Source organism: Haliaeetus albicilla, chromosome 12 (genome assembly GCF_947461875.1).
Source record: "Haliaeetus albicilla chromosome 12, bHalAlb1.1, whole genome shotgun sequence".
In the NCBI taxonomy this organism is placed as follows: domain Eukaryota; kingdom Metazoa; phylum Chordata; class Aves; order Accipitriformes; family Accipitridae; genus Haliaeetus; species Haliaeetus albicilla.
The window spans coordinates 28,826,369-28,851,248 of NC_091494.1; the positions used below are offsets into that span (position 1 = coordinate 28,826,369).

Genomic DNA, 24,880 nt, shown 5'->3' on the forward strand with positions numbered 1-24,880 from the left:
AACTGCTGCCGCCGCCGTCTTCCCCCTCCGAGGCCGGAGGCCGGAGCCCGGAGGTGGCGGTGCGGCCTGGCCCCGGGCCCTGACGGCCCCGCCGCTTCCCGGGGAGCTGGCGCTGGCGCGGCTGCAGGAACGGCACCGGCACCATCGCCTGGGAAGAGCTGTACGACCCGCCGGGAGCCCCCCGCGCACCGCCTCCAGTTCAACGGGCACCGCCAGCCCCTCAGCCTGCTCGCCGCTTGTCCCGTTACTCTTCGCCCCGGGGCCGGCAGGGGCCGCTGCCGACCGCTCCGGGACCGCCGCCGCCGCCGCCGCGGGGGGGGGTGCGGGGTGCGGGGGGTGCCGTTCTGCTCCGGTCAGCCGCGGGGGGCCCGCCGCCTTTGCCCCGGGGAGACCCAGCGCGGGAGCCGCTCCCGCAGCCGGCCGAGCCAGCCGGGCTGCCCGCGGGCCGGGCGGTGTCCCGCAGCCCGGCTGCCCCCGCCCCCGCCGGGTTCCCGACATCAATAATGCAGGAGCTCGGCACCCTCTGCGGCGGCGGGACCGGCGGCGGCTTCGGGTTACAACCCCGAGCCGAGGCCTGCGAGAGTCAGCCCCGCCGCGCCAGGAGCCTCCAGCCCCGGCGGCAGGAGCGGCGTGAGCGGGCTGGGGCAGGGGCTGAGGCTGGGGCTGCGGCAGGGGCAGGGGCACAGCTCCATCTCAGCGGTCCGTGGGACAGGACGTCTTTGGGGCTGCCTCTGTTGGAGGAAGGTTGGGAGCCACAGAGGGTGTGAGAGTGGCAGGCGCTGGTGCCAGGCTACGTGGACAGCCCTGCGGCAGCTGCCAGCGCGGGCCCTGTGGGGCCTCGTCCATCTATCCCTCTCCCTCACTCCCACTGGCCACAGGACGCAGGAATGGCTGCTTCCCTTCCTAGCTTTGGGATGCTGCTCCTGCTGTTGCTGCGGGACCCCAGCTCCGGTGAGTGAGCACGACCCTCCGGGACCACAGACCCTGCTGCGATGGAGCTGTGCTCGAGGGGCTGCCTCACTCTCTCAGCCCCTGCCCCCTGTGCGGGAGCGGGGCACGGCTCCGGGGACAAAGATCCTGCTCCCGGGGTGTGAGCTGCCCTGCAGACCTGGGTGTCAAGGGCCAGGCTGGTCCCCTGCAGTGGTCCAGCCACGGGGGTGTGTGTGGGGGTTATGTCCTGCCAGCTGTGGAAACGTGGGTGGTGGTCTCAGGTGGTGACACGCTGCGGAGCCGTGCAGAGAGTGGCAGGGCTCCCGAAGAGCGGGGCCCTGCGGAGGGGCGATGCTCGCCGGGCCCCTGAGGCCGGGGTGGCTGGCGGGAGCCGTGCCGTGTGGCGTCCCGGCCAGCCGGACCTTCCCCGCAGGAGCTGCCTCGGGCGGGAGCGGCGCCGCGGCCCGACGCCTCGCGCCCGTCCTCCAGCCCCGGGCCGCACCGCGACCGAGCGGCGCCGTCCCGCCCGTCCCACGAGCCGGAGCCCGGCGGCGCGGGGGGACGCCGGCCCCCGGGCAGAGCCCGCCGGAGGCCGCGGGGGCCCCGCCGGCGAGCGGGGCCACCTCGACCCCGCGGGGCGGCGGTGGGGGCGCGGACGAGCTCTCCGGCCTCCCGCCCGGCCCGGGGCTGGCGACTGAGCCGCGGGGGCCGGTGCGGCTGCTGCTCCCGCCGCGGAGCCGCCGGCGCCGGGCCGCGCTCCTCAGCCTCCCCTGCGGGCTGTGGGGCCGCCCCGGCGGGGGGCCACCCTCCGCGCCCCGCTCGCGCCGGCAGCTGCCGCCGGGCCGGGCCGGGCCGGAGGAGCGGAACGCGGGCCCTGGGCCGTGCGGGCCCCTCCGGAGCAGCGCGCCGGGGCTGCGGGACACCCTGCTGCGGGCGGCGGCGCGGGCGCTGGGGGCCCCGCGCACCGACAGCGACGGGCGCTGCGCAGGTGAGCGGCGCCGCCGGCCCCCGCGCCCGGTGCCCGGTGCCCCGCCGCCGCCTGACGGCCGCGCTCGCCCACAGGGACGCTGCCGCAGCTGCTGCTCTGGTGAGTCGGGCCGCCGCACGGCCCCGCCGATGCCGGGGAGCCTGGTCCCCGCCCCGCTGGAGCCGCCCGAGGCTCGGCGGGATGGGCTGCGGGCCGGCGCCGGAGGAGCCCGCCGCGGGACACGGACAGGGGAGCGGGGCTGCTGCGCGGGGGCGGCTCCGGACCTGTGCCCCGGCCGGCCCGGCAGCAGGGCGGGAGCCGCCGCTCCTGGGGGCGGGGTGGGCCGGGCTGGGCCGGGCCGGGCCGGGCCAGGCCATGAACCGTGCTGGCTGCCCCGGCGGGGCGGGCCGGGCCGGGCCGGGCGATGAGCCGTGCTGGGCGCCCCGGTCACGGGCCGGGAAGGGACGGGACGGGCAGGGCAGTGCGGGCACCTGGCCCGCAGACAAGGGGTTCTTCCGAGGTGGGCAGGGCTGCAGTGGGCAACTCTGTTGGAGAGCGGTGCTGGGGCTGCCCCGGCTGGCGCGGTTACTGATCCGGTCTCTGCCCTCCAGGGGCTTCCACCACAACCTCAGCTGGGACGCCCGCGGCCTGGGCTTCGCGGCCGGGGTGCTCCCTGCTCCGCCGCCCCTCCCCGGCTGCCTCCAGCCTGTCCCCCGGGCAGCAGCTTCTGCGCCACAGGGCCAGCCCTCGCTCCTGCCCCCTGTTCTGGAGGCTGTGTGCAATGACAGTGTCCCCGGGCTGCCGGGTGTCTCCAACTTCACGGTCTACCTCTACTGCAACCTCTTCAACAGCTCCCGGGGCTCCAGCCAGCGCCTGGGGGACCTGGGGGCTGCCTGCTCCAATGCAGCCTGGTACCTCTCTGCGGGTGAGGGAGGCTCAGCATGGGCCCGGGCCTGCCGGGAGCACTACCCTGCCCAGTTCAACAGCACTGTCTGCAGCAACACCTCCTTGAGGGAGACCCCTGGGCCCCAGCAGGTCCTGCTGGAGCAGCTCTGTGCCGACCTGGCCCAGGGCCTGGCAGGGGCCCGGCCCCCCAGCCGCAGCGCCTGCCCGCTGGGTGCGCGCTGGGAGGACGCCTGGAGCTGCTTCCTGGGAAGCCGCGTGCTCTGGGGCGCCCGGCTCTGCGGCAGCGGGAGCCGCGAGTTGCTGCCCACTGACCTCCGGGCCTGGCTCTCCCAGCTGTGTGGCGGTCCCCAGCCCCAGGCACAGATGCCCAACGCCTCAGAGCCTGGGGGCACAGACCCCTGCTCCTTCAGGGCCCAGAGCCTGTGGGCACGGGGGAACACTGGCCTCTTGGAGCTGTGCAGGACTGTGCCTCCCAGCTGCTTCCAGGAGCTGGTGTGCACCAATGCCTCCCTCCTGCAGCTGCTGGGGCATCCCCAGCCTGTGGTGGGGGTGCACTGTCAGGGTGCCCTGCCTGGGGGACACTGCCTGCTGAAGCAGCTCCTGGCGCTCCTGCCCCTGCACCCCAGGCTGGACGCTACAGAGCTCTGCCCAGACCCGGCTGCCTACCTACTGGGGCTGGCCTCGCAGCTCCCACAGTGCGAGGAGGAGGCTCCAGGCTGGGCCCCCCACGTGAACTACCTCCTGCGCCTGCTTGACCGGAGCCTGGCCCTCTCCAGACGAGAGGAGGCTGGGCAGGCGGCTGGGGAGCAGCTGAGCGACGCCATCCTCCTCTCCAGTCTCCTGGACAACACATCCTTCTGGGGTTTGCTCAGGGTGAACGCATCTAGAGTCATCCTGCGAGCTGTGGGCCAGTACCTGGGGTGGGAGCACAGGGCGTCAGCCAAGAGGGAGCTGCTGAGCTGCTTTAGTGTGAGTTGAGCAGCGCTGAGGGGGCGAGCGAGGGCCTCCATGGGTGCGGGACAGCGGTCAGGGTGCCAGACCTGGGGACCCCTCCCGCCAGCTGCGGGGTCTGGGCAGGGTGCAGGTCCCAGTCCTGGGGTCCCTGTCCAGTGCCAGCCATGGTGGGAGCAGGACCAGTGCATGCGGTCTGCTCAGCCACCAGTGGCTGGGAACGGTCAGTCCTGGATTGGGGTGTCAGGGCTGTGGCTTGGGGTGAAGCCATAGCAAGGCTGCCCCAGACCCACTGTGGGGTACTGGGCAAGGAGCTCTGGGGGAAGGCCTGGGCCGAGACACAGGGAGTGCAGTCCTGCTCTCTCCTGCAGGCTGTGCTCTGGGACCTGCTCCAGGACAGCGAGGGTGCTCCCGCCTTGGACATCCTGGCGCAGGTATTGCCCTACCCAGCCAGGCCGGTTCCTGGCCCACCCAGGATCCTGAGCGGAGGGCTTGCCTGCCCCTTGCACTCCCATGGCCTGGGTTCCTGCTGCTGGTTGTGCTGAGCTGTGGCCTCCCCGCAGGAGTATCTGCAGATGCCAGAGGAGAGCTTCCAGGGACTGCTGCTCACGGCGGGGCCCGAGGCTGTGCAGCGCTTCCTGGCCCTGCTGCACCGCTCCTGGCACCGGCTGCGCGGGGAGGTGGTTAGAGGGACTGGGACAGGGCAGGGTGTGCAGAGCCCATGTGCCGTGGTTGCAGAGCCTGTGTGATGGGAGGGGAAGAGCCCGTGTGTGGGGGGCGCACACCATGTGGGGGTACAGCCACATACAGGGGTGTAGACCTTGCACAGGGCAGGTGGAGAGGCCGTGCTTGCCGGAGTCCAGAGCTCCTATGTGTGAGGGGTTGCAGAGCCCATGGCCAGGGTGTGTGTGTGCAGAGCCCAGGCATGCAGAGCCCATGCATGGGGGTGCTCTCCTGGGGCACGGCTGGGCGGCACTGGGCCTGTGCTGGTTCCTCGGGGCTGTGTCCTGCCAGAGCTGGGGCTCACGCAGCTTTGCAGGTGCCATCACCCACGTCCGGGGAGGAGGCGCTGCCGTTGCTGGCCGTGCTGCTGCTCCGTGGATTGCCCCATCTCACCCCCCAGCTGTTTGTCAGCCTGTCGCAGTTCATCCCCTTCCTGGCAGTGTCTGACATCGCGAGGCTTCCGCCGGCCCTCCTGGCCAACGAGAGCGTGTAAGCGGCACTGGGTGCCTGGGTTGCCCGCACGCATGGTGTGGCCAGCTCCGGCCTGTGCCCTGCATTGCCATCGCTTGCAGAGACCCCATGGTGCCCTGTCCCCTGCAGAGCTCCAGCCCAAGCAGGCCATGCAATAGCTGTGCAGAAGGCCTCTTAAGTGCCCCTGGGTCGTGGGCTCTGTGGGGCACGTGCTTGGTGATGGTGTCTGGGGTGCCCTTTGAGGTGGGTTCATGGTGCGGGCCTGGGAGGTTTCTCTGTAGCTGTGTCCCAGCACTCTGTCCCCACAGCCTCGCCGCCCTGCGGACTCACAGCGCCCGCCTGACACAGGGGCAGAAGGCCGCCTTTGCCAGGCGCCTGCTGCAGGCCCCCTTCCTCGGGGCTGTGCCCACGTGGCCCCTCGGCTTCCTTCGTGCCATCCTGCCGCTGCTGCCCCACTTGCCGCTGCACTGCTTCCTGCAGCTCACTCCCCAGCAGGTGGGATGTGAGCCCTGCGCCCTCGTGCAGGCTGTTCTGCCCAGCCAGTGTGGCCTTACCCACGGCAGGCAGGGATCCCAGCCCTGCACCCAGCAAGCTGGGAGCCCTGCACCCTCGGCCCTGCCCACAGCAGGCGGGGATCCCTGTGGCCCCGAGCTGGGAATCTCACCCTGCCCAACCCTGCACCCCTGATCCTGCACCCCCGATCCTGCACCCCCCCTGGCTGGGACCCCTGTATGCCCTTCCTTGGCCCTGCATGCTGAAGCCACAGCCCTGGCTGGGAGCCCCAGGTCTGGTCAGGAGGCCTGAGCCAAGTGTCACCTTTTGCCTGCCCAGATCTGGGGGCTGGGGGATGGCTGGCAGCTGCTGCGGCTGGGGCTGGTGCAGGGCCGCCATGTAGCAGGCAGCCTGGCAAACAGGAGCCATGCAGCTGGCCCCGAGCCCGGGCACAGGTGAGCATGATGGGGGCTGCCAGTGGCAGCACAGCCGTGCCCCAGGCTGGGCTGGTGCAGAGCCTTGGTTCTGCTGCGAAGGCCGTGGCCTTGCTGCAGAGCGGGGCTGAGATGGGTGCTGGCAGGGCTGCCCTTGCCCGCTAACAGACTTTTTCTGTACAGGCTGGGGACCCTTGCCTGCTTCTTGAGCCCTGAGGACCTGCAGGACCTGGCATGGCTGCGGGACCCCCGGGGGGCAGTGGAGCAGAGCCTGCTGGCGTGTGCAGCCGCAGGGACCCTACAGCAGCACGGGCGGGTGAGCCAGCCCCCCGGGAGGGATGCGTGGGTTGTGCCAGGCCACCCCAGGGGCACCTCGTGGATGGGCAACCTGCGGGGCTCCGCTCCCATCCCCTTGCTCTCCGGGGGAGCCTGGCCACAATGTGCCGGCACGAATAGGGGTGCCAGGGCAGCAGCTCCCAGTCAGGCAGCACATCAGGCTAGGCACCAGCACCAGCTCCACTTTCGCCCTGTGGCTCCTCCTGTGACAGGGGCTGGGGCAAGCTGCCCACCAGCCCTGGGCTCACGGCCTCTCCTGCTCCGCGCTGGCAGGTCATGCTCGCCCTGGCAGACTTGCTGCGCTCCACCAGCCTGGCCATGGTGAGCCCTGGGGAGCTGCCAGCATGGAGGGGCGTCCTCCCTGAGATGGGAGTGGGCTTCCTGCAGCACCTGTCAGCTGCCCAGCTGAATGCCCTCCTGCCCCAGCTGCGGCCAATGCATCTGACGCGTGCCCAGGTGAGTCCAGCTTGGCTGCAGACACCCTGGGCCGGGGGGTCCCCGAGCCCAGGGCACTCTCAGAGAGTCCAGCACAGTGCAGCCAGGCAGCCTCCGAGCCTCGCACCCTGCCCCTGCCAAGGCTATGCTGTCACTGCTGACCACCACTGCCTTGTCCTGCCCCCAGGCATCCTTCCTGCTTGCATGGGCTGTCCAGAGGGACAATGTGAGTGTCCGAGGTGCCTCTGCAGGAAAAGGATGGGCTGCGGGTGCTTTGCCCTGGTGCCTGAGGGCAGCCCCAGATCTCACACACCCATGCCTGCCTGGGCTGCCTCAGGATCCCTGTGCAAGGTGCAGCCCTGCTGTGGCACGGCTGCCCGAGCAAGGCTAGCATGTTTCTCTGCAGGTGACAGCAGGGGAAGCAGCCAGGCTGTGTCCCCTCCTGCCAGGCCTGGGACCCACGTTGCTGGCAGCCGTCCTGGCCCCACTCCGGGTCCAAGGCTGCGCATGCCTGGGGCCAGCCCTACCCCTGCTCTCAGCGGCGCAGACGGCATCCCTGCTGCAGGCTCTGCAGCCCCCAGACGGCTGGCCCCACTGCCTCCTGCCCCTGCTGCCCCTCCAGCTCCTGCGTCGTGGTGCCCAGGCTTTTCGGGGGGCTCTGTGGGACCTGAACCTGCCCTGGTCCCCGCAGCAGGTCAGAGGCTGGGCACAGGGCTGTGGGGGAAGGTGCTGCCCCCCTGTGCCTCCCACAGCTGCCCCCCCCAACAGGCCCAGCTCCTCTGGAGAGAGGTGGGAGCCAGCACTAACCGCAGCCACCACACTGCTGGGTGAGAGCAGCCCACCCAGGCTGACCAACGGGCACCAGCTGGGGCATGGGGATGGGGACGTCTGGGAGCAGCCTCTGGGGTCCCACAGAGGGAATGAAGCTGGGAGAGGGCTGGGTGCCCTGGGCAGGAGGCGGGAGCCTTGGCAGGGCCCTGGGCAGGGTTGAGCAGGTCTCTATGGGGCTGGGGGCGGTGAAGCCCCGACAGGGTCTAACGCCGTTGTCCTGCAGTGCCCTGGGCTCGCTGGTGGTGGGCATGAGCTGCATGGCGCTGCAGGAGCTGGGCCAGCAGGATTTCCTGGGGGCTCTCCGGACCCTCTATGTGCAGCCTCGCTCCCTGCCTGCCAGCCTGGTAAGGAGGAGGCTCCACAACCCCTGTGGCTCGCAGGCAGCCTGTCCCTGTCCTGCACTCAAAGCATGGTGTCCCCAGAGGCGCTGCGTGCAGGAGGAGGTGCTCAGGCGTCCTGCGCTCTCCGAGGAGGAGATGGCATGGCTGGGACCTCGGTTCCTCATGGAGTTGCCGTAGGTGTCAGGAGCAGCTGGCCCTGGCATGCAGGGCCCTTTCTGCTCCCATTGCCCCCTTTCCCTGTGGTGGGGAAAGCACTGCCTGCTGGCCTACAGCCCCCTCTTTGGGCCCATCACCATCCTTGTGTCTCCAAGGGGCCAGTAAGCCCCCCTGCCCTGCTGCCCCTGCATGTGGAGCAGGGACTGGTGGCAGGAGCCCTCAGCAGGCACCACTGCCCTCCTGGCAGCCCCAGCCCCTGGTCCTCCCTGGTGCCTGGGCACCCCTGCTGTGAGAGGGGGTCTACAGGATGGGGCTTAGTGCCCCATTCATCCCTGGGCAGAGCAGCCCCTTGCCCTGCAGTGCCCAGCTGTGCTCTGGCTCCTGCAGGGCAAAGCTGGTGGAGATGCTGCCTGATGCCATGATGCGGCTGGTTCTGGACCATGCAATCCGCCAGCCCCGCAGCCTGCTGGCCCTGCCGGCTACCCGCCGGGCAGCCCTGGCCCGTGGGGCCCTGCACTCCCTGGTAAGGGCAGGGAGCCTAGCACGGGGCACAGGGAGATGCAGCCACCTGCCCTCACTCCTCTGCTCTCCCTCCTGCAGCGGCTCCCAGCAGGGACAGAGCTGGGTGGGGAGGACCTGGACTGGCTGGGCCCACTGGTGGGGTTCCTGGGCCGGGAGACTGTGGCCCGTGTCCAGCCTCAGAGCCTGCTGCCACGGCTGGGGGACCTGCAGGACACCTGCCTGGCTGCGGAAGCGGGTGCCGAGCTGGGGCGGCTGCTGCTGTCGGAGCAGGCGCTGGGGTAGGTGGTGGCCAGGGGGGCATGGGGCCCTGCCAGTGCCACCTTGACGCCCGCTCCTGCAGGACCCCGCCAAGCTGGCGCCTGCCCACCCTGCAGCAGCTGGGGCGCCTGGTCTTCCTGCTGCCCCTCAAGAGCCTGCGTGCCATCCCCCGGGTGAGCACCATGTCCCATCCCACTGCCACCGCACTGCCCCATGGCTGGTCAGGCCCTGGCCCCTCCACCGGGTCCTGGAGCTGTGCCATCCCCACCAGCGCCCCATCCCCCTGGCTGTGCTGTCCCCACCAGTACCACATCCTTGTGGCCGTGCCATCCCCAATGGTGTCCCACCCTTGTGGCTGTGCTATCCCTGCTGGTGCCCCGTCCTTGTGGCTGTGCCAACCAACCCATCAGCACTCTCGCCCCTGTGGCTGTGCTGTCCTTGCTGCTCCCTTGGGCCTTTCTGCTGGTGGGGTCTGTCCTGGTCCCTCTCTCCACGTCCTCCCAATGCTGCCCCAGGACTTGCTGAGCAGAGACACGGTGGAGCAGCTGCTGCAGAGCCAGCGGGACTGGGAGCAGAGCGAGCTGGGACGCCTCTGCCACCCCCCTGGCACCCTGGGTGAGGGTCCCAGCCCGCAGGAAGTGCTGGTGGCCCCGCTGGTGGCAGCTGCCGGGCCAGGGGAGCAAGGTGAGACTGTGCACTCCCCCCCTCAGCCCTGTCCCCGCTCGTGCACCTCCTGTCCCTGGTGCCCTCCCATGCCCTGCCCACACACTTTGTGCCCCTGCTGCCCATGTTCCCCATGCTGTTCCCTCCCTGGGCTGGCCTTATGTCCCCAGTGTCCCCATGCTGACTCCTCCCTGGCTGGTGTGTCCCCCTCGTGCTGGGGCCAGCCTGCTCAGGCCAGCTCTGCAGCCCCTGTGCCCAGCTGTGCCGACATGCGTGCCACCTTCCCTGCGGTGTGGAGTGCAGCCCAGCTGGCCGCCATGGCCCCCCAGCAGCTGGAGGGCTGCCTGGGGCTGCTCAGCCAGGACACAGCACTGCGCCCCGACCAGCTCCGGGCTGTCCTGGGCCAGGCCCAGCGGGTGAGGGGGGACATGGACAGGGTTGGGGGGGGCACATGGGGGGCCGTGCTGGTGGGGGTGGTGGGGCTCTGCCGGGCTGGGTGGGCTGTGCTGGCCCTGAAGGGGAGGTGCTGGATGTGGGGAGCTGTGCTGGCCTGGGGGGGGGAATGTCCTTGGGGGGGCTTTGGTGGCCTTGGGGGGCTGCCTGTGGGCGGGCTGTGCTGGCCTTGTGGCGGTTGTCCTTGGGGGGCTGTGCTGGCCTTGGGGTCTGTCTGTGGGCAGATGTGCTGGCCTTGGGGGGCTGTCCATGGGGGGGCTATGCTGGTGCTGCCTGGCAGCGCTGGGTTGGGGGCTGCTGGCAACTTGTGGAGCTGCTGGTGCTGCAGCTGTGGGGCAGCACCGGGACGCTGGAGCCAGCCCAGACCCTGCGCCTGGGCCGGCTGGCCACCCAGCTGGGCGAGCCGGAGCTGCGGGAGCTGCTGCTTCCTGACTGGGGGGCCCTCTCTGCCCTGGGGGAGCTGGACAGCTGGTCACCCGAGCAGGTGAAGCCCTGGGGGCAGGGGTGGGGGTGGGGGGGGGAACAGGGGGTGGATGGTCCCCGTGATGGGCTCTCCCCCAGATGCGGGCCGTGGTGTCCGCCTTCCTGCGGCAGCGTGGGGTGAGCGCCCAGGACCTGGGGCTGCCTGAGCTGGTGGCACTGGGGCACCTGATCTGCGGGCTGTCAGCAGCTGAGCTGCGGGGCCTGGACAGCCAGGAGCTCAGGTGGGTGTATGCCCACGGGGAGTGCGGGCCAAGCCCCGGTCCGGGGGCCAAGCCCCGGTCGGGGACCAAGAGGAGAGGAGTGGGCACCACCCGCTGCCTCGGTACAGACAGCAGTGCTGGGCCCAGCACATGGCTACCCGATGCTGCCTGCTCCCCACAGCAAAGCTGCTCCTTTCCTGGGCTCGCTGAGCCTGCGCTGCACGGAGCAGCAGGTGGAGGTGCTGGCTGCCCACCTGACCTCCAGTGCTGCCTTCGGCCCGGCTGCCACCTGGGGACCCGAAATCTTCGCAGAGGTCGGAACGCTGGCAGGTGAGGGCTGGGACGGGGCCATGCCCTGCGGTTGCTGCTGCCTGTCCTGCTGTCCCCTGTGCCCAGGGACAGCGTCCTGACCCTGCCCTCTGTGACCCAGCTGGGCTCCCCGACATCGTCCTCTCTGCACTGGTCCCTGAGCAGATCTGGGCCCTCACGCCCCGGGCCATCGCTGCTGTCCCGGCACCCAAGTTCGCAGTGAGTTCCTGGCATCGTCCACTGGCACGCTCAGCTGGGGCACACATGGGACTGTCCCCCTGCATGCAGGGGAAGGGGGATTCCTGGCTGGGCCAGGGTGGTGGGACGCCCCGTAAACCAGACACTGAGGCATGGAGGTGGGATGTGTCCTGGCTGCACTGAGGAGCTGGTGCAGGGCATTGCCGTGGCTGGCTGCCCTCTCCCCGCAGGTGGTGTTTGGCCCAGCTCAGCTGCGCACCCTCTCCAGCACCCAGGCCGCGGCTGTCACCCTGGGGCAGCGCCAGTGGCTCAGCAGCACCCAGCGCCAGGCCCTGGCCAGTGCTCAGCATGAGGGACAGGCTGCCCAGGACAGCCAAGGTGAGAGTGGCTGGGTGGCTTCTGTCCCCACGCAGCACCCCGCCTGCCTGCCGTGGGCAGCTCTGCCCAGTTGCCCCTTGTCCATGCTCTGCACCACCGGGCTCAGCATGGGCACCCTGGGATGCTGGGAGGGCTCAGGTTGTGCAGGGGTTTGGCCCCAGAGCCTGCAGTGCTACCCCGCGGGGAGGCTGGCCTGGCTTCCTGCCCAGCTCATACTCCCTCTCGGCCGAGTCCCATCCCACTTCTGCCCGGAGTCCTCCCTGCTGCTACCCCCTGCCCTAAACCCATGTCATGAACGGCAGCTCTGGGGGCAGCAGCAGAGGGTGCTGTCCCTGCCCAGAACTGTGCATATGGGGGGTTGTGTGCACACTTGTGAGCTCTGTGAGGGCTCCCAGCACGTGAACCCTTCCACGGAGTGCCGGTGCTGGCATGCTCAGCACTGACAGTGCTTTCTCTCCTGCAGGCAGGAGTGGAGACAGGCCCCAGTCTGGCTTCAGCTTGGTTCTCCTCCTCTGCCTGACCCGCTGCTTTCTGTGAGCATCCCAGTAATAAACTTGTGATGGGCATAAGCAACGAGCTCTGCTCCCTGGCTGCCTGCAGTGACACATGGCCCCAGAGCACCTTTCCCTGCCTGGCTTTGACTGTCCCAGCAGCTCCTGGCACCCTGCAGGAAGATGCCCCCCAGCCCCAGCTCCTTACCCACATGCAGTCCCTTGTGGCCCCTCAGACCATGGCAGCCCCAGCAGCCCCCCAAGCCCTTTCCCCAGGGAAGCAGTGGCTCAGGGAAATCCCGGGGAGGGCTGCTCAGGGAAGGCACCGGAAACCCAGACCCGGGTGGGTGCCCCTCTGCAGGGACACAGGGCACTGGGGAGATCGGTGGGGTGGTGGGTGCTGGGGTAAGGAGGAGACTGAGCCATAGCTACAGCAGCGCATGTTTATGGGGTCTGGCCTGGCGCGTTGCAGGTAACAGGACACAGCGACATGCTGGGCACAGAGATTGTGTAAGCTATGGGGGGAGCTGGGTCCCGTGGGGCTGGCGCTACCTTGGTCCAGCTCAGTGCCGGAACTGTGGCACTGGGGAGGGGATACGGATGTCCTGCCCCTTCTCCAGCCGCCGCTCACAGTCAATCAGGTAATTCACACCATCTATCACCAGCTGCACCAGCTCCACCTGCACCAGAAGCACACGCATCCTGACTCGGGGGCTGTTCTGGGAGCCACACCAGCAAGGCACCTGGCTGGCCCCACTGCGTGAAGGGAAGGCGCTGCCATTCCCAGCACCCATGTGCTGGTCCCAGCACACGGCCCCAGAGCTGTTTGGGTGTTGCGGGCCTGTCAGGCACACGCACTCCAGAACGCCCCTCCCCAAAAGCAGCTCTGCCCAGCACCCACCTCTGACTTCCCCAGCCGGTCCAGGTTGGAGATGTCGAAGATGCTGCCAGTAGCCGCGGTGTCCACACCACCCGTCCCACGCTTCTGTAGCCGGAGGTTCTCCAGGATCTTAGGGAAGCGGCTGTCCTGGTGCCCAGAGAAGATGTCAGCGCCCAGTGGGACCATCGGCAAGGGAGCCAGGGCTCTGCTGCCAACTGTTCCCTGGGGCAGCCCTCCTGCTGCTCATGGGACTCTGTCACCAGGCTCATAATCCCCACAGGGAGCCCTGCCCTGAGCAGAACCAGGTTAACACCTGGGTCCCTGGCCCCTCCAGTTGTGGATGCAGGCGGGGGCTGGACCATACACTTCCCGGGGGAACCTGAGCGAGGTCCAGGGCTGGGCGCCATGCAGTACTGCACCTCTCGCACGGCTGGGCTCCCTGTGCCCTGGCAGCCAAGGCTCCCCACAGCCCTGGCCTGGCTCCCCACAAAACTGGCCATGGTAATACCTTGCTGAGCAGCGGCAGCTTGATGTGGACTCCTGCTCGCAGCCCAGTGCCCAGGTTGGAGGGGCAGGTCAGGATGTAACCCAGCCGCTCATTCCACATGAACTCCCAGCCTCGCTCCTGGATTAGCCGCTCCACCTGGGTTAGAGGCACAAGCAGCTGTTCAGCCCCCAGCCATGGGGTGCCCAGCTCTTGGCATGGCAGCACCACCCAGCCCTGGCCAAGCACAGAGGGCCAGCCCCGCAGTGGCCCTGCTTGCCCCTGTCCACCTATTTGCCTGTCCACGGGGCTGGCACAGCAGGGGCTGGTGGACGCTCACCTCCTTCAGGCCCCGACAGAACCGCTCGAAGACGCGCTTCATGTTGCCACCCTTCTCCATGGAGATGATGCGGGTGTGGTCCTCCTCATTGATCCAGATCAGGAAGGTCTTCTCATTGTTGTGCCTAGGGACAGGGCACTGTTGGGCTGCGCTGGCGGCCAGCAGAGGCCCTGTGCCCACCCAGCCTCCCATGCCAGCCCCGGCCATGCCCCTTCTGCCCCTGTGACCATGGGGCCAGTGCTGCCCCACGGTCCCGGTGCTCTGCCTGCGCCCATGGCTGGGAGCGCATTGCCAAAGCACAGCCTGGCAGCAAGGCAGACAGCCAGGAGATGTGTCTGGAGATGGGCCAGTGTTCATCCACATGAGCCGCTGCGGGCAACGGATGCTGGCTCCAGTGCCGTGGGCACAGGCAAGCACTGCAGGAGGAGCAGTGCAGTGCCAGAGTGGTGGCAACCCTGCCTACGCTGGGGACAGCAGCACAGCTCCTGCACCATGCAGGCAGCAGGAAGGGGCTGTGAGGCGTGGGGTGCATGTTGGGGTGCTAGGTTAGGGGGCTGCTGGAGCTGGGGACCATGTGTGCTGTGGGGGTGTTTTCCATGAGGCTGCTATAAAGGTGCCGTGCCAGTGAGGGTGGCGTGGGCGAGTGAGTGCATGTGCCGGCTGTCACTCTGCAGGCACGTGGGATGCTGCGTGGGATGCTGCATGGCTCTGCAGAGATGCTGGGAGGGAGCAGTAAGATGCAGTCATGGCAGGGTGAGTTTGGGGGCATGTAGAGCGTGCAGAGAGCCAGGAGGAGTGCTGGGGATTGCCTGGGGAGCAGAAGGCAGTTGCAGGTTTTTGGCAGCCTAGAGTGCAAGGTGCTGCAGGATGGTGAAAGCGGGCGTGATCGGCAGCAGGGGTGGGCGCCAAAGTCCCAGTTCTTATGAGGATGCTGTAGTTTGTGTATGGAGCATCTGGCTGCTGACTGCAGTGCACAAGGGGGTCGCAGGTCAGGCCACAGAGCCCAGGATGAGCACAGCCCAGGGGTGCTGGTGCCACATGTGCTGGCGTCTGTGGTGCAGTGAGCATGGGGAACGCGGGTGGTGGGGCTGGGGCAGCCAAACGGAGCAGAAGCATCCCCTGCCTTTCTGCCCTCCTGACTCCCTGATGCCGGGGCAGATCCTCACCAGATCCCTCGGGCGTCGGGCCAGTCCCGGGCCATCCCTGCTGCCGTCAGGAGCGGGGACACCGGCTTGTCGAAGAGGAAGTGGTCCTGGAGGGAGGCAGAGTGTGTGGGCTCACCAGGGCTGCGTGGCTGGTGCCAGGGCACCCTGTCTTACTGGTCCCAGCTTGCCATGTAGGTGATGCACCACAGCTGTCCCAGGGAGGGCAAGCTCACTTGCCATCTCCACCTGTGGGCAGGAGTCCCTACCTTCCTGGCCAGGGAGGGAGAAGGCTGCTGGTGCACAGCCCACCCTTGTACCAGGGGCTGTGGGGCATGGGCCATGTCCTACAAGCCTGCCTTCCCCTGGGCACAGGCAGGGACATGGGGCGAGGGCCAGAGGGGGCTGTGAGCTGCTGGGGCTGTGTTCAGCAAGCTCCATCCTCCCCTGGCTCGGGAGGGCTGAGCAGCACCGTGAGTACCCTTTGCACTGCAGGGTGGCCTCACTGGGGAAGGGGGTCCTGGTCCCACAGGGCGGCGGGGCTGGGAAAGGAGGATACAACCTCCCGGAGAGGTGATGCTGGGGAAGGGGTTCTGCTCTGTGGGCACCCAGGGTGGCTGGCCAGGAGCTGCACTGACTCACATCAATAAGCTGCTGTTGCTCCTTCTCCGTCATCTCACTGAGGCGGTAGTACCGGCCTGCCAGGTCTCCAGTGAGGCCGTTCAGTGCCTCCACGGCCACCTTCTCCACCTCTCGCCGCTCAGCACGGGTGCAGGCTGGTGGCAGGCTCAGCCCGCGGATGCTGCGCCCAGTCCGGACCCGGGATGAGAGCACGTAGCGCTCATCGAAGTGGCCAAACTTTATCTGGAACAGACAGGAGCCATGGTGTGCTTATGGGTCGGCACTGGTGCTGGCACGGCCCTGTCCCCTGAGGCCTGGGGAAGGGGCCCTGTGTGCAGCACCGCTGCCTGGCTTGCACACCTTGGTGGCGTCCAGGTCTGTGACGTGCTTCATGGTACGGGGATTGTATCCGTTGTGCCGCTCCTGAATCACAGGGTCAAACAGGTCAGCAAACACCTGGAAGCAAATGGTACGATGTGCAGCACTGCAGACCCAGCGCCCAACGAAGCCCCTGTCATGAGCTTGGCACAGTCCTGCTGCCAGTGTGGGGGACGTGGCAGCAGGGGGGCTGCAGAGGGTGGCTGGGGGCCACCATGCATCCTGCAATGCAATAGCAATCCATGGGGCTGAGACTGCCTGGGCAAGCGGGGGGTTCAGGGGCAAGGAGGAGGAGGTGCAGGGCTCTAGAACAGCTGCTCTGAAGGAGCCCTCTCCCCCACAGGGACATGCTGGGGCCAGCCAAGGGGCCTCTCCAGCTGCCCAGGCTGGGCAGGAGGAGGTGGCCAGTAACATGCCAGGCTGCTGGATGTCCTGCAGGTACCGGCACTCCTCTGGCTGCTGCAGGCACCCTGGAGAGCCCGGAGCTTGGCAGGGCTCCAGCCACCACTCACCTCATAGGTTTCTTCATCACCAGCTACCATGCCCACAGTTTTGATGAAGGGGTGGCCGGGGTTGTCGACACCCGTCTGGATGCACTGGTCCAAGGTCCAGCCATTTGGGGTTGCTTTGTCACAGAGCCTGGCATAGATGGCTGGTGTCAAGTTGCTGGCCATGCAGTTGTTATGCTTCCGCAGGTCTGGGTACTCGGCGCTGTGGGAAGAGAGACTGATGAGTCCTTTGGGGACAGGGACCCCAGCACTCGTGCCCTTGCCCCACAGAGACCCTCAGGACAGGCATGGGCAGGGGAGCTCTGGGGAGGGACGTCAAGCTGCTCTGCTTGTCCACACCAGCAAAGGCCAGCCAGGAGCAGGAAGGCAGTTATGGGCATCACACAGCGAGGGCAGAGAGCAGCCTGAGCCAAGGGCTGACATTGCCACAAGGACAAGAATGCATGACCAAATCTGGACTGGTTGTTAGGGTGCGGCTCCTTATCAGCCCCGTACCGGGCGAGCAGCAGCAGCCACGTCAGCCCCAGTGCACAGGCAGCTGGTGGGAGCCTGTGCGCTGAGCTGCCAGAGCAGCCGGGCCGCGGAGGCGGAGGTCTCGCTCCCCTTCTCCCTGGGGCTGCCCTGACACCAGCCCAAATGGAGGGTGGCTGCTCCCGCTGCCCCTTCTGCCCAGCACTCTGGAGTCTGCCTGTGCAGTGAGTGGGGGAAGCAGGGCACGCTGCCTGCGGGGGCCATGGTGTGTCTGACCCCGGGGCCCCAGTCAGGCACCCTGACCCCTGTCCCTCCACCCCCTGGATGCCACGGGGCAGAAGATCGGCTGACCCTGATCTGCAGCCGGTGGGAACCGCACTGCTCTGACGCAGTTTATTGTATTAGGGGGATGCTTTCCTCTAATCAGCTTAGTGGGAGGCCGTCCCCTGACCTCATTCCCACTTTAGCCAGGCTTTGTGCTTGTTCTGCGCTCACAGGGGAGACTGGCAGGGCAGGACCCCAACAATGCTCTCCTTGGACAAATCCCTCCTGCTGGGAGGTGGTGCCTCCGGTTGCCTTAGTGGGACACGACTGGCCCTTGTCAGCCCAGAACACCTGGCTGGTGGCTGGAGGGGGTCCTGCAGCCCTGGGGATGCCTGTCTCCTCTCCCTGGAGGGGTGCTGCCTTGGGGGTGGCACAACTTGCAGGGAAGGTCCATGTGGGAGCAGAGGTGCTGGGGCTAGTGCAGGTCCAGGTTGGTGGGAGCAACCGCCAGCCACCATCACCAGCAGCAAGTCCTGGCACCCTCCTGGTGCTCAGGTCCTGCTCCTGGGCTGAGCGTCCGCACAGGGTGCTGGGTCCAGCTGTCAGCACCCGGCCCCCATACTGCAATGCAGAGTGCTGTCACTGCTGCCACCTCCTCCCCTGTGTCTGCAGACCAAGGAATGTGCGTTGGCCCTTCGCCTACAGCTCGGCTACTGCTTGTGGCTTCCTGTGCTTTGCAGAAATAAAGGGACGTAGGGCTTACATTGTCTGCTCTGCGTAGGGGAGCACTGGCGGCTCTAGCCTGGACCGGTGCAAGGAGGCATTTGCTTCAGGCAGGAACTCTTCCCAGGCTGTGGAGGCTGAGGGCTGCTCCCCCAGCCCACACACATATCTGTGCTGTGTTGAGATGCTCCAGTTCAGAGGCTGACCCATTGTATATGGGATGCAGCCTGCCGCAGCCTCCCCCTCTGCTCCTGCCCCTGCTGTCAGCTGGCTACTGACCCACGTCTCCCCAGGGAGACACAGTCTTGTAAAAAGCATTTGCTGATCAGAATAGGACACTTGGACAGGTTCCTCCTCTGCCCCCAGCATGGCCAGTGCTGCCTGGTGTGCCAGGACCACAGCCTGCTGAGCTTTCCACCCTGGTGGCAGCAAACTACATCCAGAGAGCCAGCAAAGGGTGCTAAGGGAAGCAAGCTAACTTCCAGTAAGCAGAAGATTGCTGTAGGTTTAAGCATGCTGTCTGCTATGGGCAGTCCACACCTTCACTGAGGCATTCAGAGTCCAAAACCCTGAGACTCCTGCCTCTGCCTGCAGGGTCTGTGCCTGCTGCAGTGCTGATTTAGCCCCTGGTCCAAATGCACCCTCCCCCAGAACAGCCCCCACCGTGCTCTCCGGGGTGTCCAGGTGTCCTCTACCACAAGCATGAAGGTGACGCTGCACTTGGCCTTACTCAGGCTGCCTTGGTGCCTTCATCTTGGTCCCCAAAGCTGGTTTTAAAATTATGACCCTTTCAGCACCATATTTTGTTCCCAGTGCCACGGCGCTGAGCGATAGGGTGGGCTCCCCCCCCCGGCCGCAGAGGCTGGAAGTGTCTTCAGTGGAAGGTGGATGTCTGCCAGGAGCGCGACTCAGCGCAGGCTCTTCGTTACCGCCCGCACTGTCCCATGAGGCAGCTCAGCGCTGCTGTCCTGCCTGTGACCTCGGGGTGCAGCTGCCTGCAGCAACTGCCCTCTCTGCCCTTGCGCCAGGAGGTGCTTCACCTGGGAGGAGACCTGGTAAGCGCCTGGCAGGTATTATTAGTCCATCTACTGAGTGGACAGCCTCTCTGGGAGTGGCCGCCGTTGTGTCTCTCCGTGGCTCTTCACCGCTAATCCAGCAGCCTCCAGCGCCCTTCCTGGTGTCACCACCACTGCGGGTGCCCACGCTGGTGGCAGGGCCTACCGCACGTGGCCTCTGGAGAGGCGTGGGCGTGCGTGGGGCGAGTGGTGCAGACCCTGTGCGGTGGTGGTGGCGGGCGGGAGGAGCTGTGTGCCAGCAGGTTGCTGCAGGCAGTGGAGCATGCGGCTTGTTTATGCAGGGAGGAGGGGGCTCGGGCTTTGTGTGGAGATGCTTTGGCAGGGAGCCCCAGCGTGACCATCCAAACGTGGCCTTGGCAGCAGGCACACCCGTGCCCACATCTCCCCTGGGGGGGGGGGGCGGTGCCCCCCCCAGCACGGCCATTTGCACTGCGGTGGAGTGGGGTGCCACTCAGATCCTTCAAGGCTGTTGCCAATGTCTCTTGTTATTTAACTTAAAGACTAGAGGAGCAAAATCCCCAGGCAGGTTGACTTGCCCCTGCAGAGTGGGATGCTGCTGCTCACCCCTGGGGCTCTGTCCAGGCTCTTTTCAAGTGTCAGCTCTGTCACAAAACCATTCCCAGTTGAACAGACCCTCCCAGGAAGCTCATTTTAGAGCTTCTCAGCCACATCCCCTACCTTGATTTCATCCTCTCCTCCAGACTCACTTCAGCCCCCTCCTTCCCACAGATGGTGCCTGGATGTTCCCCCAGCCCCATCCCTGTTTTCAGCATCAACATTCTGACCTGCTGTTTTTCCCCAGCCACCGATTCTGCCACAGCAACACCTTTGCAGCACGGCCAGCTTGGCCCCTGCCCCTAGCCACAACAAGGACACAGCTGGTGTTTTGTGTGTGCAAGGGGACACTTGTGTGTCCAGGTTTAGCAGGGACAGGCCAGGTCTCCCCAGGTCCCGGTGCCCTTGTCTGCAGGAGCAGGACACGAGCAGAGTGCCTGCCTTTCTCACGCCAGCCAGCAGGTCTCACAGGTCCCGGTGTTTTTCCCTCACCATCCTTACTCGGTGAAGACCTGATGTCTGTGGCCCTGCAGTTGTTCAGAAAGCTTGAAAATACAACCCTCTGGGGAGGTGAATAAACAATAACATCCAGCCTTTATCATTCTTCAAACTCACTCCATTTCTGCCCCCTCGTTTCTATGGCCCAACCCAGCATGTCTGAGCCCCAGCGCTGGCTCTTGGCACACAGCTTTCTGCACTAGCAGGGCTCTCAGCCTGCAATGCAGTGCAGTGCCACTCTCTAACTGCACGGTGTTTGGTGCAGGGATCACAGCAGCTGCATGTGTTCGGAGCAGTAATGTGCTGCCTCCTTCCTCACTCCACTCCTTCACTGTGCACAGTCTCTGCTGGCATCAGGATGGGGAGGAAAACCTGCTCCTCGCTTTCCTGACCTGCCTCTGAGCCGTGCCAGGCCAAGGAGCTGGTGCCAGTGCAAGGCGGAAGGACCGGCCGGTGGCCACCACATCCCTCTCCCCTCCCCGCCCTGTCCCTACCCTGCCTAGTCCTTGTGAGGCACAGGCAGCTCCTGCCTCCAGCCCTCACCTTGCACCTTGGCCCTCCATGCTCCTTAGGGCCAGGCAGCATGGGCGCCAGGCAGGACCCGCCTCCACCTCTCCTGGTCTCAGGGCCCCCGTTTCCTTTTTGCTATGGCGAGTGGCCGTGAGCAGAGCAGTGGTAATGCCTCCACCTGCAGCAGCAAAGCGCCTGGCCCTCTTGGGGCCTGGCCGGGCTCCCCAGGGTAGCCCTTGGCAGAGAGCAGTTCAAAGGGGGAGTGACATGAGACCTTCCGAGCTGGAGCTTGAACCTTAGCACCGCTCTGCAGCTGTGACACTTATCTGGCTTAAGGGATCAGGCACAGGTTTTGAAAATAGGGCCAGCAGCTCTCGCAGAGCCAGCATTACCCCAAAAGCACCCCTAAGCCAGGCCACGGCCATGCATGTGCCCGTCTGGCCTGGCTCGGCTCCGTGCCCACCTCCCAGAAGTCCTGGTTGCACATCTCAGGGCTCAACTTCATCTAAAATTTACCCGCAGGCTGTGGGCTGTCTGCCCAGCACCTGCAGGCCCCCCCAGTTCTCCCTTAAGATGGAAGAGCGAGGACCTGCCAGGGAACCTTTTCTTTTAAATACAGAAGTCCCTGTCCCGAAGGCAGGCGCGTGGGAAGGCTGGTACAGCCAGATGGGGTCGGGCCAGGAGCTGCCGCCAGCCCCCAGGGGCTGCCGAGGAGCCTCTGTCTCTGCTCTGACACCGGCTCTTGCAGACGGAGCTCCTGGGTGTTGCGCCAGGAGGAGAAAATGAACCCTTTTGCTCCGTCCTGTTCCCACCAGGACATTGGCAAGTCTTCCCGGCTCCTGCGGCAACTGGGCCGAGCCTGGGGCACGTCCTCACCGGCGCTGGCTGGCCCGGGGATGCTGCCCTGTCTCCCCGGCAGCCCCCCGCCCCCCCGGCAGCCGCGAGAAGTCCCCCCCAGACCCCAGCCCTGCCGGCAAGCACTTGTCCCCGTCCCCCTGCCGCTCCCGCCTGCCCCCGGGCTGGCGGCGCAGCGGCGCGTCCCGGCGCTCCGCGACCGCCCCAGGGCCGGGGGCAGTCCCGGGACTCCCAGCTCGGACGGCCGCCGGAGGGACGCCGGCGCCCGGAGCCGGCCCCCGGGCACGGGGATGCGCCCGTGGAGGACCCCGCAGCCCGCACGGCCCCGGCTCAGCGTGGGGCCCGCGGCAGGAAGCCCCCGGCCGCCCGGCCGGCGCGAGAGGGCCCGGCCCACAGCCCCGGCGAGCCAGGCTCCGCGCCCCGCCGGCCCCCGCGGGTCCGCGCCCAGCGCCCCCGGCGCAGCGGTCGGGGCCGCCCGGCCCTCGGGGAGGCCGGGCCGGGTGGGGAGGCCCCGCCGCGGCGGCGCCGGGGCCCTTGGGCGCGGGACCGGCGGGGCCCGCGGCGCCGGCGGCCCGAGGCTGGGCGGCTCCGTCCAACGCGGGCCCGGTTCCTGGGCGTCCCGGTCACCCCCGCCCCGCGGACAAGCAGCGTCCGGCCCCGCCGGCCCCATGAGCCGCGCCGGGAGCCCGGCCCCGGCTGGAGCTCGGGGGCAGCCCCGCGCCCTCCCCAGTGCCGGTGCCGCAGGGACCGGCCCCCGCCCGCCGCCCCCCGCACGTGCGCCCCCGCCGCCCGCGCCCGGTACCTGGGCGGGTAGCGCCGCCGCTGCCGGTCGCCCGCGCTGACCGTGTCCCGGGCGAGCAGGAAGCCGGCGGCGAGGGAGCCGGCGCCCACCATGGCCAGGAGGCCGGCGGAGCGGCGGGCGGAGAGGGCGCGAGCGAAGGTGCTGGCCATCGCGGAGCGGCGGCGCGGCGGAGCGAGCGCGGCGGGGCCGGGAAGCGGACGTGATGGGAATGGGAACGGGAACGGGAATGGGAACGGCAGCGGCGGCAGGGTGCGCGGGGGGCGGGGAGCCGGCCGGGCACGGGGGGGGCCGCAACGGCACCGCCACCTGCTCGGCTGCCCCGCCCCGCCCCGCCCCGCCCGCCGCACGGGGGCCGCAACCGCCGCCGCCTTCAGCACCGCGCGCCGGACAGCGCCGGAGGGGCGGCTGCGCCCGGGCCCCGGGCCCCGGGCCCCGGGCCCCGGGCCCCTGGCCCCACGGCACGGCACGGCACGGCACGGCGCGGCCCGCGGCGGCGAGGGTGCGGCCGGGGCAAAGTCCGCGCACCTGGAGCCGGGAGCGGCGGGGCGCGGACCGCGGGAGCGGTGGACGCGGGTCCCCGGAGCGGCGCATGGGATGCGGCCCGGGATGGGTCGCGGCGGCCGGCGGCCGGGTGGCGGCGGCCCGGCATGGCGCGGGCGGCGGTCGCCGGCCCTCCCGCCGCGCTCCGTGCCGCTGCCCGGCGCCGGGCGCTCCCTCCGCTGCCCCCGCCCGCCGGAACAGGCCGGTCCGCCCGCCCAGCCCGTGCCCGCGGCCCCGGCGGGGCCGCACCGGCGGGACAGGGAGCGCGCCGCGTTCCGCCGCCGCAGACCCCGCGGGACGGAAGGGGCGGCGGGCGCTGCCTGGGGCGCGCCGCCCGGCTTCTCCGGCGCGCCGGGGGCGACCTCACGGCACAGTCGCGCCTCCTGCCCGGGGTCCCGCGGGGCGGGGGCGGCCCGCGCGGCGCGGTTGCCATGGTAACGCGGGATCCGGCGGCGCTGCCGGTGCCCGGCGCTGGGCCCGCGCCCCACGTGCGCGCGGCACGCCCGGCCCCGCAGCGGCCCCCGCCGCCGCCAGGGGCCGCTACGCCGCGCCCGCCTGGGGCCCGCCCGGCCCGCCCCCCTCCCCTCCGATTGGCTGGGTGCGGCCATCAGCAGGTCGTGATTGGCCGGCGGCCGCGCCGGCAGCGCAGGGTGCGCTCGGAGGCCGCAGGTGAGCGGAGGGAAATGGCGGCGCCCGGCGTGGCGCCCCCTGCTGCCGCCGGCGGGGTGCCGGGACGTCCCCGGTGCGCCGGGCCCGGGCCCGAGTGCGGGGCGGGGGCGGGGGGCGCCGGGCCATGGAAGAGAAGTGAAGCGAAGGGGGGGGGGGGGGCGGGCGGCCGCGCCGCTGCTGGGCCCGGCTCGTCGGGCGACTGTCGGGGATCGCCGGGTGGGTGGCAGCGGCGGCCCCCTGGCGAGGCGCGGCCCGGCTCCCCGGGGTGGGCCTGCCGCGGCCGGCCCGGCCCCGCCGCTCCGCGCCACCCGCCCGGGTCTCTCGGGCCCGGGGCGCCTGGGCTCCCCCGGCGCGGCCTGTCGCCCCCCCCCGGCACCGAGCGCGGCGCGAGAGCCGCCGCTGGGCGGAGCGCGCGGCGGGCCGGGCCCGGCCCGGCCCTGCCACGGCTGAGCGGGCGCGGCAGCCCCTCCCGGACGCTGCGGGCTGTCGGGGGGAGCGGGCGGGCGGCCGCGCCGCTGCTGGGCCCGGCTCGTCGGCGACTGCCCGCGCCCATGTCGGTGCCGCCCGGCCCAGCGGCGCCGGTGCGTCCCCTCGGCGCCGGGGCGGCTCGCCGGGCGCTTGGCTGCTTGCGGCAGCGCCGCTCTGCCCGGGCCGGGCCCCGGCAGCTGCCGCCGGAGGAGCAGCCGCCGCCCCCGGCCTCCCGCCGGGAAGCCTTCGGGAAAGCGTTGGTGTTCGCGTCTGCACCGCGCCCGGGGGTGCGAGGGAAGGGGAGAGCGGCAGGGGTTCGTTCGGTAATAAGCCTTTATTAACTGTTACAGTCCCAGAGAAATCCTGATGCTGTGAAGTTTCACACTTAACCATCTCATAAATCTCATTAAAAAATCTTGTTAAAAAAAATCTCCTAAGACAAGAATTGATCTTACTGCTACAGTTGCTCTGTGAGCAATATAACACTTGCTCAAATGTAGAAGTGATAGGCCAAGAGGTTTTCACTGAATTTGCAAACAGCGTTGTCTAGCAGAAGGAGCTGCTGGTCAGGAAACATGAAATGTTTCCACCATTGCTGTACTCTCTCTGGGTTTGAAGATGTCGATAGGTTTGGAGTTACAGAAAGTGCTGCTTGAACAGACAGAACTGTACGTTGAGAAGCTTGACTTCAGCTTCCTGGTTGTGAACACATTGAATTTCTCTGTCAGTAGAACATACAGAGCTTTCTTTGATATGCCAAGTCCAAATAGCTTTTAATTATTAACTCTGGAATAGGTGTTCTTTTTCTTTGGAAGCAATTAAGCATCTATGATAAGAGTACAGCTTTCACCTTTTGTATGTGAGTATGTAATTAACCTTAATACAAATAGCCCTTGTGACGATGGGGTAACTCTTTGGGCAGAGGTACTTCACTGGTCATGCCTGCAAAGGTACTTCACTGATAAAGGCCTAAACTTTCTGGGTAGGGTATTTTTTGCTTGTTTGGGTTCTTTGTTTGTTTTTAGTGCCCACAGCAGTTTCAGGTAGTTCAACAAGACAGTGCCCACATTAGTATTTTAAAATGCCAGCTATGTGTATTCTTAAAGGTTACAATGCTATAGATAGTTGACCTGGCTTAAATCAGGCTGTGGGTCCATAAGCTAAACC

General features: G+C 67.9%; 3 protein-coding genes across 21 annotated transcripts in view; 2 read left to right on the forward strand and 1 right to left on the reverse strand.

The window, feature by feature from the left end:
• Positions 1 to 358: 358 nt before the first annotated feature.
• STRC (stereocilin) lies at positions 359 to 12,006 on the forward strand. Of its 7 annotated transcripts, XM_069798800.1 has the most exons (24): positions 359 to 1,918; positions 1,993 to 2,017; positions 2,509 to 3,772; positions 4,126 to 4,188; positions 4,318 to 4,434; positions 4,794 to 4,966; positions 5,257 to 5,443; positions 5,780 to 5,895; positions 6,058 to 6,190; positions 6,484 to 6,666; positions 6,833 to 6,871; positions 7,052 to 7,339; positions 7,414 to 7,472; positions 7,700 to 7,990; positions 8,361 to 8,496; positions 8,574 to 8,773; positions 8,836 to 8,926; positions 9,269 to 9,832; positions 10,198 to 10,353; positions 10,431 to 10,573; positions 10,734 to 10,882; positions 10,983 to 11,080; positions 11,290 to 11,437; positions 11,901 to 12,006. In XM_069798800.1, the coding sequence occupies exons 1-24, from the start codon at positions 1,282 to 1,284 to the stop codon at positions 11,972 to 11,974; spliced, it is 5,334 nt and encodes a 1,777-aa protein (XP_069654901.1). In that variant the 5' UTR covers positions 359 to 1,281; the 3' UTR covers positions 11,975 to 12,006. The 7 variants fall into 7 exon arrangements, 6 of the variants coding, with proteins under 6 accessions (XP_069654901.1, XP_069654896.1, XP_069654900.1 ...); XM_069798795.1 differs by having other exon boundaries at positions 359 to 744; positions 879 to 951; positions 1,364 to 1,918; positions 6,484 to 7,472; XM_069798799.1 differs by having other exon boundaries at positions 6,484 to 7,472; positions 9,269 to 9,437; positions 9,663 to 9,832.
• A 351-nt stretch (positions 12,007 to 12,357) lies between these two features.
• On the reverse strand, positions 12,358 to 22,366 carry CKMT1A (creatine kinase, mitochondrial 1A). The gene is made up of 9 exons (XM_069798801.1): positions 22,037 to 22,366; positions 16,286 to 16,484; positions 15,756 to 15,851; positions 15,417 to 15,638; positions 14,799 to 14,884; positions 13,633 to 13,756; positions 13,317 to 13,451; positions 12,830 to 12,955; positions 12,358 to 12,608 (listed from the first exon to the last, which is right to left on the reverse strand). The coding sequence occupies exons 1-9, from the start codon at positions 22,183 to 22,185 to the stop codon at positions 12,492 to 12,494; spliced, it is 1,254 nt and encodes a 417-aa protein (XP_069654902.1). The 5' UTR covers positions 22,186 to 22,366; the 3' UTR covers positions 12,358 to 12,491.
• An 811-nt stretch (positions 22,367 to 23,177) lies between these two features.
• PPIP5K1 (diphosphoinositol pentakisphosphate kinase 1) overlaps positions 23,178 to 24,880 on the forward strand; it is a 52,205-nt gene continuing 50,502 nt past the window's right edge. For 12 of the 13 annotated variants that reach the window (XM_069798803.1, XM_069798807.1, XM_069798813.1 and 9 more), the window contains exon 1: positions 23,178 to 23,245. The gene's annotated coding sequence lies outside the window, so the exon portion shown is untranslated. Of the gene's footprint in view, positions 23,246 to 23,367; positions 23,462 to 24,880 lie in introns of those variants that run through there. The other variant, XM_069798805.1, reaches the window with a different exon arrangement.